The sequence below is a fragment of the Lycium barbarum genome, chromosome 9 (assembly GCF_019175385.1).
Source record: "Lycium barbarum isolate Lr01 chromosome 9, ASM1917538v2, whole genome shotgun sequence".
Lineage (NCBI taxonomy): Eukaryota > Viridiplantae > Streptophyta > Magnoliopsida > Solanales > Solanaceae > Lycium > Lycium barbarum.
In genome coordinates this window covers 5,757,840-5,767,695 of record NC_083345.1, presented here as the reverse complement: position 1 = coordinate 5,767,695, position 9,856 = coordinate 5,757,840, and the positions used below count along the sequence as shown (strand labels likewise).

Sequence of the window (9,856 nt, the reverse complement as noted above, 5' to 3'; positions counted from 1 at the left end):
AAGCAGAGTGTGTATGTTGAAGAAGAACCCTAGTTTCTAGAGAGATTTGGCAGGCGGCTGGTATAATCATTTTTGGAGTAGGGAGTTGTGGACTTGTGTACATTGTAATGGTGTAATTATTAGGGATAGGAGCTGGGTTGGTTATTTTATTTTGCGTCAAACCCAAACTCAATGTATTATGTTTAGGGGGAAAATGGACTTCTTAATAAATTCAGATTTTCGGTTAACCGAATTAAATTATTCGAAAACTGTAAACTGAAACGAATAATCAAATTTTTGAAAATTAAAACCGAAATAGACCGAATAAACCGAAAAATTGAAACCCACTTTTAAAAAAACAAAAAATCAGTTTAGTCGGTTTTTTCGGTTTTAACCGAATTGTGCCCGGTCTTAGCTGAAACAGCTCCACAAGTTGCATATATAACTCCTCCTATACATGATTCGATCTTCCAACGACTTCACCAATTCAATTGAGCTATATTTTGGAGCAAAGGACGTAAATTAGATTTAGGTGTGTTCTGTAGCCCTAGATGTCAATATGACTATGTAATCCAACACTTACACACACACACACAAAAAAAAAAAAAAAAAGAGGAGAAATAGATTTTTAGCTCTTTATAAATATTTTTTAGTTTTATGACTTTTTTATAAGAGATCGTAAATTTTTACACAGTAAAAAATCTAAAAAGGACATTTTCTTCTACTCAAATTGTAAAGAGTCAAGAGATCTTATTCTCTCTCTTTGCCTTGAAGTACTAGGTAATATTTTCATATTAATGTGGCACAAATGAGTTAAATTAAGCAATATGGCAGGAGAAATTGTCATTTAGCCCTTTATAATTATTATTTTTTATTTTAATGATCCTTTTACGAGGGATATTTATTTTTACACATAAGATCAAAAAATCATATTCTCCAATATGGCACAGGAAAATTAATGGAAATAGTAATTCACTGATCACCAAACTTAACTAGTAAGATACTAACGAGGAGTCAGATTCCTATTTCGAGATTAAAAGAAGAAATACCGAGTGGGGGACACTGAATAGCATCTTGATCTTTTGACTAGCCCAATTCATCATGGTAAGAAACAGGGGAAGTATGGGTATGGTCAAAGTTGGTCCAGCGGGAGAACTGGGAGAATCAGGAACCCGTTGGGATGAAAAGGGACGAGGAGAAGTAGCACAGATTTTTGTTTCCTACAATCATAACACTATTTGTACACTGCAGTTCCTTTTCTTTGATGAGAATGGCAAATCAATGTTGTCAAAGAGGCATGGTGTTGATGGTGGTGTAAACTTCAATTCAGCTCTTTTTGATTATCCATCAGAGTTTCTTACTTCCATCAGTGGTTCAATCCGAGCATTGAGGAATGGAGATAGTATTTTGAGCTCAATAACATTTGGAACCAACAAGGGTTCCTATGGACCATTTGGCACAATTTTAGCTGATGCCATAGACTTCAACTTTCAGATAGGAAATTATCCTTCTTTTGGTGGTTTTCATGGCAGTACAAATAATAGTCATGGCATTGAGAGTATTGGAGTCTATATGAAGCCCATCACAATCTCCATACCCAATTCTAAAGATTCTCCATTTAAGGTTAGAAAGGAAGAAAAAGATTCATCCATCTTCTACAAATTTCTAAATGATATTGGCATTATATCAATGCTACCAAAATTGATTCATATTTTTAAATCTTACAAAAACTGACCCAAATATTTTCCTAATCTCCATCATCGTGGGTCACTGTCTTCCCGGCCGGTGAAGCTCACCAGAATTACTCCCTCCTCCCCCTCTCTCTGCTGCAACTTCTCTTCCACCGCTTGAGCGCCTCACTTCCGACGCTGCCTCCGACGCTGCGGTGGCTCAAATCTGCCCAGAAATTATCTAGATCTATATCTATTAGAAAACTCATCAAGGTGGTGGTGGAGCGCAGGCGGTGGAGATGAAATTACCGGAGGTGGTTGAGGTCAGCATGGAGAAACCGAGAGGTGCAGGGTAGTGGGTGTATAATAGTGTATAATATTGTATAACGGTGTATATGGTTTTATACACTTATACCGTATTATAGTACATTTTATACACATAATATATCTGTCTTGTATACTTATGTATATGGATGTATAAATATGCACAAGTCTTATTCAAAACCAGTCCAGATATATGTTTATACCCATTTATACAATATTGTATAATTATGTATTTTCTTGTATAATACTATATAATTATTTTTTTAGTATATATACCTACACATTATACAACTTGAAACACCTATATTCATAATATACTTGTGTTTTGTATATAAGTGTATAAAAGTATTTTTGGGTCAAAGCTTTGCAATAAAAGTTTTGGGTTATTTTTTTGCAGTGTAGGTAAGCAAATTGTATATTTGTGAAATTTCCCCAACTCAAGTAGTCTTTCTCTCCTATGTCATCCCTTCCCTGTTTTCCAGGTGATCGCAGGTGGAGTAGCAGAAGCAGCCCCAGCTGAGGAGAAGAATGAAGAGAACGAAGAGAGTGATGAAAATATAGAATCATTTCTCTTTGACTAGATTGGCATTACATTAGTAGTTCATTTTTGTGTTTCTGCATTATCTTTTGTTAGTGTCACTTTGTTGGCGTAAAGTTTTGAGAGCATCTGTTTATTTATCAGTTGCGGTGTAACGATCTAGCTCAACATTTTGTTCTGTGGTCTCTCTGACTTGCCTTGCTCTTGTTCGATTTTTAATTTAACGAATGGTTACAACAACGAAACCCACAAAAAAGAAAAGTAAAAGTATATCGTCACATCTGATCTGGTTTTGATAAAAGTTACTACATGCCAGACAGTTTAACACTCTCTACCAAAAGTAATTACCCTAAAAATTTTCCAAGGACACAGGCAATATTGACGGTCAGCTCTGGAGACAATATTTGATCATCTCTTGTCGAAAAACACGAATGGCACAAACTAATAGTGAGCAGTGACAGAGGAAAACCTGATTTGCTTATGCTTAAACCTCTGGGTTCGTCACGCTTTGGACAACGCCATCAGGATTATTGAGGCCCCCATGAAGACGGTTCTCTTCATTGAGAAAAAAGGTACTCATTAGCGAGCGTCAGAGTTGCTCAGTCCCCATGCTGATGAGAAATAATAGATACCCGATGAGATAGTCCATGTGATGAACTCAAGTTGGCTCGAACATCACTATTATACATTTAAAAAAAATAGCACCTATTGTCTGCTGCAAAAGAGGCCATAAACCAACATTATGACTCTCCTGCCACTAATAAGCAGCTGATTTTTTCTTTATTCTTTAGCCGTCAGGAATCTTTTTAAAATGATAAACACGACATATGTTCCAGATTTCGTGATGGTGTTCAATTACTTCTGCTGTTCTGCATTCGTATAGGGGGAGAGCTATGTTGGATCACAATGGAGAAGAATCTTAAATGACCACACAGAATAGTACCATATGAAGCCTTCAAGAATGATTCTTTACAGGTTCTCGAAACACTTTAACAAGAGTAAGAATTTGGACAACAACCAATGTGTGACACTGAAAGGCCTCCGAGGTACTGAAACGTCTCAAAAAACCTCTTTATATAACATGAGCTTTCATTAGTCTAATTGATCATAAACGAGAATTATGGATTTGGTGAAAGTTGGTCCAGCGGGAGTACAATCTCAAAGAGGAACCCTTTGGGATGAAAAGGGACGAGAAGAAGTAGCCCAGATGTTTGCTGCATACAATCATAACACAATTTATTCAGTGCAGTTCCTCTTCTATGAGAATAGCAAATTAGTGTCTGAAAAACACGGTGTTGATCGTGGTTCAAACTTCAATTCAGTTGTGTTGGATTATCCATCAGAGCGTCTCACTTCGATAAGTGGTTCATTTCGATTATCGGTAAATGGAACTCAAAGTACTTTGAGCTCAATATCATTTGGAACCAAAAAGGGCTCCTATGGACCATTTGGGAGTAATGCAACTGATGACAGACACTTCAACTTTCAGATAGGAAAGCATGGTACTTTTGGTGGATTTCACGGCAGCGGGCAGCATACGTGATGGTGTCATGGAGAGTATTGGAATTTATGTGAAGACCATCACAGCCTCCATGATCCGTTGTAAAGATCCTCTAGCAAAGGCTAAACGGGAAGAGGAAGATTAATTCAATTATTACTGTATTGCTTGTTTGAAAATCTATTTTCATTTTACATCAATTTCTATCGGTTTTCGCTTATTTTCTGAGAACAACTGCTTTATTCTCTAAGAGAATGGCACTTAAGTGTCTATGATCTGTGACGTAAATCACTTTCAATTTTGATTACTCAAATAACATCACATCTTGTTTTGCTAAAGATAAAACTAAGTTATTAGTCACCAGCAGAGTTGTCCTTATTACTCCCTCGATCTCAAAATAAGTGTCCCTTTAGCAAAATAATTTTGTTCTAAGATAAATGTCACTTTAAGAATTCAAGACAAAAATTTCAACTATGCCCTTAGTAATAAAAAAGTAATTCTCTTTAATATTGCTCAATTTTAAAAAAGACATCTACTCCATCCGTTCATTTTTTATTTGTCCTTTAATAAATTCAATTTTTTGGTTAATCGAATTAAAATATTTCAGAACCGTAAACCGAAACGAATAATCGATTTTTTTAAAATTAAAACCGCAAAAGATCGAATAAACCAAAACATCAAAATTGATTTAAAAAAAAAAAAATCGATCAGTTTTTTGGGTTTGAAGCGAATTGTGTCCAGCCCTAGCTGAAACAGCTCCACAAGTAGCATATACAACTCCTCCTATACATGATTCGATCTTCCAACGACTTCACTAATTCAATTGAGCTATCCTTTGGAGCAAAGGACGTAGATTAGATTTAGGTCTGTTCTGTAGCCCTAGATGTCTATATGACTATGTCACTTCAACACTTAAAAAAAAAAAGAAAAACAAATTACTGGAGAAATGAATTTTTGATCCTTTATAAATATTTTTTAATTTTATGACCTTTTTACAATATTACAATAGATCTTTATTTTTTATTTGAAAAAAATATTTTTTTCTATTCAAATCGTAAGAGGTTAAGAGATCTTATTTCCTCTCCTTACCTTGGAGTGTTAGGTAATATTGTCATATTAATGTGGCACAAATGATTTAAATTAAGCAATATGGCGGGAGAAATTGTTATTTGACCCTTTACAATTTTTATTTTATTTTTTACCTTAATGGCTCTTTTAAGAGAGTTGTTTATTTTTTACACGTAAAAGATGTGAAAAAATTATTTTCTCCTCATAGAAAAATTAATGGAAACTGTAATTCACTGATCACCAAACTTAACTACTAAGATACTAACGAAGAGTCAGATTCCTATTTCGAGATTAAAAGAAGAAATGCTAAGTGCACTGAAGCGTCTCAAAGAAAAGCATCTTGATCTTTTGACTAGCCCAATTCATCATGGTAAGAAACAGGGGAAGTATGGGTATGGTCAAAGTTGGTCCAGCGGGAGAACTGGGAGAATCAGGAACCTGTTGGGATGAAAAGGGACGAGGAGAAGTAGCACAGATTTTTGTTTCCTACAATCATAACACTATTTGTACACTGCAGTTCCTTTTCTTTGATGAGAATGGCAAATCCATGTTGTCAAAGAGGCATGGTGTTGATGGTGGTGTAAACTTCAATTCAGCTCTTTTTGATTATCCATCAGAGTTTCTTACTTCCATCAGTGGTTCAATCCGATCATTGAGGAATGGAGATAGTATCTTGAGCTTAATAACATTTGGAACCAGCAAGGGTTCCTATGGACCATTCGGGACAATTTTAGCTGATGCCATAGACTTCAACTTTCAGATAGGAAATTATCCTTCTTTTGGTGGTTTTCATGGCAGTACAAATAATAGTCATGGCATTGAGAGTATCGGGGTCTATATGAAGCCCATCACAATCTCCGTACTCAATTCTAAAGATTCTCCATTTAAGTTTAGAAAGGAAGAAAAAGATTCATCCATCTTCTACGAATTTCTAAATGATATTGGTATTGTACCAATGCTATCAAAATTGACTCATGTTTTTAAGGTAATGTTCCAATGGTACTAAAATTGACTCATATTTTTAAATTTTACAAAAACAGACTCAAACATTTTCCCAATCTCTACCATCGTCGGGTCACTGTCATCCCAGCCGGTGAAGCTCACCGGAATTACTCCCTTCTCCCTTCTCTCTTTGCTGTAACTTCTCTTCCACCGCTTGAGTGCCATACTCACTTCTGACACTGCAGCGGCTCAGATCTGGCCGGAAATTACCTAGATCTAGATCTAGTAATGATACATCTAAATCTATCAGAAGACTCATCGAGGCAGTGGAGATGAAATTACTGGCGGTGGGGGTCGCCCGAGGTGGTTGAGGTCGGCATGGAGAAACTGTTAGGTGCAGGGTTGTGGGTGTATAATAGCGTATAATGGTGTATATGAGTTTATACACACTCTTACACAATATGGAAAGGGGTCAAATATACTCTTGTACTATTAGAAAATGTTAAGTATAACCTCGTTATATTTTGAGTTCAAATATACTCTTTTATTATATTTTAGGTTCAAATATACCCTTTTCCTTAAAATTGTCCAGGGTGAACAAGAGATATGACGTGACATTGACAACCTGGTGAGGTAGACACCACATGACATGTCATATCATAATATTATAGTAAATTGTATACACATAATGTATTTTAATACGCACTCATACAATATTGTATAATTATGTATTTTCTTGTATAATATTGTATAATTAAATTTTTTAGTGTATATATCTACACATTATATAACTTCAAACACTTTACATAATATACTTCTGTTTTGTATATAAGTATATAAAACCGTATAAAATTGTTTTTGGGCCAAAGCTTTGAAATGAAGGTTTTGGGCTATTATTTTGCAATATAAGTGAACAAATTGTATATTTGTGAAATTTCCTCAACTCAAGTCGTCTTTCTCTCCTATGTCACCCCTTCCCTGTTTTCCAGGTGATCACTGGTGGAGTAGCAGAAGCAGCCCCAGCTGAGGAGAAGAAGGAAGAGAAAGAAGAGAGTGATGATGATACGGGATTCTCAGGTACTCTTTGACTATATTGGCATTACATTAGTAGTTCATTTTTGTGTCGCTGCATTATCTTTTGTTAGTGTCACTTTGTTGGCGTAAAGTTTTGAGAGCATCTGTTTATTTATCAGTTGCTGTTTAGCGATCTACTCAACATTTAGTTCTATGGTCTCTCTGACTTGCTTTGCTCTCGTTTAATTTTTAATTTAACGAATGGTTACAACAACGAAACCCACAAAAAAGAAAAGTAAAAGTATATCGTCACATCTGATCTGGTTTTGATAAAAGTTACTACATGCCAGATAGTCTTAACACTGTCTACCAAAAGTAATTGCCCTAAAATTTTCCAAAGACGCAAGCAATATTGACAGTCAGCTTTGGAGACAATATTTGATCATCTCTTGTCGAAAAACACGAATGGCACAACCCTATACTTATTCACTAGTAGTGAGCAGTGACAGAGGAAAACATTAATTGCTATCCCCACCAGGATTATCGAGGCCCCCATGAAGACGGTTCTCTTCATTGAGAATAACGATACTCATTAGCGAGCTTTAGAGTTGCTCAGTCCCCATGCTGATGAGAGATAACAGATACCCGATGGGATACAAAAGTTGGCTTGAACATCACTATTATAAATTAAAAAATTTAAAAAGATTTTTTTTTTAAAAAAAAGACACCTATTGTCTGCTGCAAAAGAGGTCATAAACCAACATTATAACTCTCCTCCACTAATAAGCAGCTCCGTTTTTCTCAACTCTTTAGCCGTCAGGAATTTTTTTAAATGTTAACCAAGACATATGTCCCAGATTTCGTGATGGCGTTCAATTACTTCTGTTGTTCTGCATTCGTATAAGGGGAGAGCTATGTTGGGTGAGAATGGAGAAGAATCTTAAAAGACCACACACAATTGTAACAATCCAATTTTTTTTTCAAGTGTTTAGAATTACTTTCTTATTTATAGTTTATTTAATTTTAGCAGGTATTGTATCGAAGCGGATAATTATGAAATATATATATATATGTTTGAATATTGTTTATAAGATATAATGTATGAGATGGTGGATTAATTTAAGTACTAATAGACCAATTTGATGTAGGTATAAAAGTTGGTAAGTTGGGAATTTGGATAAATAATAAATTTTATTGGAAGTGGGCTGGCTGTACGTGGCCAGGACCCAAAAGGAGTACTACTTGCGGTTGAAAGTTTTACAACTTTCATAATTAATGATTGCCGAACGGTTTCCGTCGGAGAGGTGAGACTGCGCCATTAAATGCTCCCTGTTAAATATATTGGAAAGGAAATATGTTTTGGTTGCTCAATTAGTCAGTAACGAAGAGCAAAGGAAAGTATTAAAGATAGCTTTCAGTTCTTTTTTTTTTTTTTTTGGGCAACATGAGGTATGGAAAATATATGTTTTTACCTTTTGATTACTATTAGTGGGACGTGAGTACTGATATATGATATCTTTAAATTTAGTTTGAGTGTTGATGGTGACATGAGGGTATTATTTTATCTTTAACTCCATTATTATTTGAGGTATAGATGTTCTCTCACTCTATAGCCGCTTCAGCTTCTTCTTTTCTCTCTTTAGTGATCCCCCCAGTCTTGAAAGGCTCTTATTATCATCAAGCAATGGCTGTTGCATTCCACAATCTTAACTCTGCCTCTGGCCTCAAGAAGCTTGATGAGTACCTCTTGACTCGCAGTTACATCTCTGGGTACCAAGCCTCAAAGGGTGATATCACTGTGTATTCATCTCTAGCTAAAGCCCCATCTGCTGAATATGTTAATGCATCTAGGTGGTACAAGCACATCGATGCACTTTTGAGAATCTCTGGTGTATCTGGGGAAGGCGCTGGTGTTGCTGTAGAGGGGTCTGCACCAATCACTGAAGAGGCAGTGGCAACTGCCCCTGCTGCTGACGCTAAGACCTCAGCTGCTGACGAAGAAGAAGATGATGATGATGTCGACCTGTTTGGTGAGGAAACTGAAGAGGAAAAGAAGGCTGCTGAAAAACGTGCTGCAGCAGTGAAGGCTTCAGGAAAGAAGAAAGAATCTGGCAAGTCCTCAGTTCTCTTCGATGTCAAGCCATGGGATGATGAGACTGACATGAAAAAGCTTGAAGAAGCTGTTCGAAGTGTTCACTTGGAAGGATTGACTTATGGAGCATCTAAACTTGTTCCCGTTGGTTATGGTATTAAGAAGTTGCAAATTATGCTTACCATTGTGGATGACTTGGTCTCTGTGGATGATCTCATTGAGAATTATCTCACTGTTGAACCTATCAATAAGTATGTTCAGAGCTGTGATATTGTTGCTTTCAACAAAATATGAATTCTGTTACTCTGGAGTTTTGATGGAAGTGGCTGGCTATTCTTCCTGAAGAACAGCGATCAGTAGTTCTAAGTTGCTTCGCCTTGTTACTTTCTTTTTTCCCGTCAAAAGGGTGTACCTGATAAGGGCATCTGTTTTGCTCCTTTGGATGAATATTTACAGTTTATAATTATCAGTTTTGAATAAAAATAAAAAATAAAAAATAAAAAATAAAAAAAATAAAAAGGTATAGATGTTGATATTATTTAGCCTAAGCTTGAAATAGGGGGGAAATTGGGATTTGACCTATCAATTGGCATCAAGATTGAGACTTGACTACATATTCAAAGTCCGTATTTTATGGGTAACGCATCCATGTAATCAATTTTGAATTATAGACGGTTGAACCGAGGGACGAGTTTGAGTTGACCAAGAGTTTACTTTGATCCCGAGATGTC

The 9,856-nt window shown here is 35.9% G+C and overlaps 3 protein-coding genes across 3 annotated transcripts; all 3 read left to right on the top strand.

Moving 5' to 3' along the window:
- Positions 1-943: 943 nt before the first annotated feature.
- Positions 944-2,689, top strand: LOC132609867 (inactive protein RESTRICTED TEV MOVEMENT 1-like). Its single transcript, XM_060324052.1, has 2 exons — positions 944-1,602; positions 2,456-2,689. Exons 1-2 carry the CDS (start codon positions 1,081-1,083, stop codon positions 2,552-2,554), a joined length of 621 nt encoding a protein of 206 aa, XP_060180035.1. The 5' UTR covers positions 944-1,080; the 3' UTR covers positions 2,555-2,689.
- Positions 2,690-3,631: 942 nt separating this feature from the next.
- On the top strand, positions 3,632-4,054 carry LOC132611570 (inactive protein RESTRICTED TEV MOVEMENT 1-like). Its single transcript, XM_060325985.1, has one exon. It carries the CDS (start codon positions 3,632-3,634, stop codon positions 4,052-4,054), a length of 423 nt encoding a protein of 140 aa, XP_060181968.1.
- Positions 4,055-5,351: 1,297 nt separating this feature from the next.
- On the top strand, positions 5,352-9,428 carry LOC132609117 (uncharacterized). Its single transcript, XM_060322971.1, has 3 exons — positions 5,352-6,062; positions 7,009-7,096; positions 8,677-9,428. The coding sequence occupies exons 1-3, from the start codon at positions 5,445-5,447 to the stop codon at positions 9,417-9,419; spliced, it is 1,449 nt and encodes a 482-aa protein (XP_060178954.1). The 5' UTR covers positions 5,352-5,444; the 3' UTR covers positions 9,420-9,428.
- The last annotated feature ends 428 nt before the right edge of the window (positions 9,429-9,856 follow it).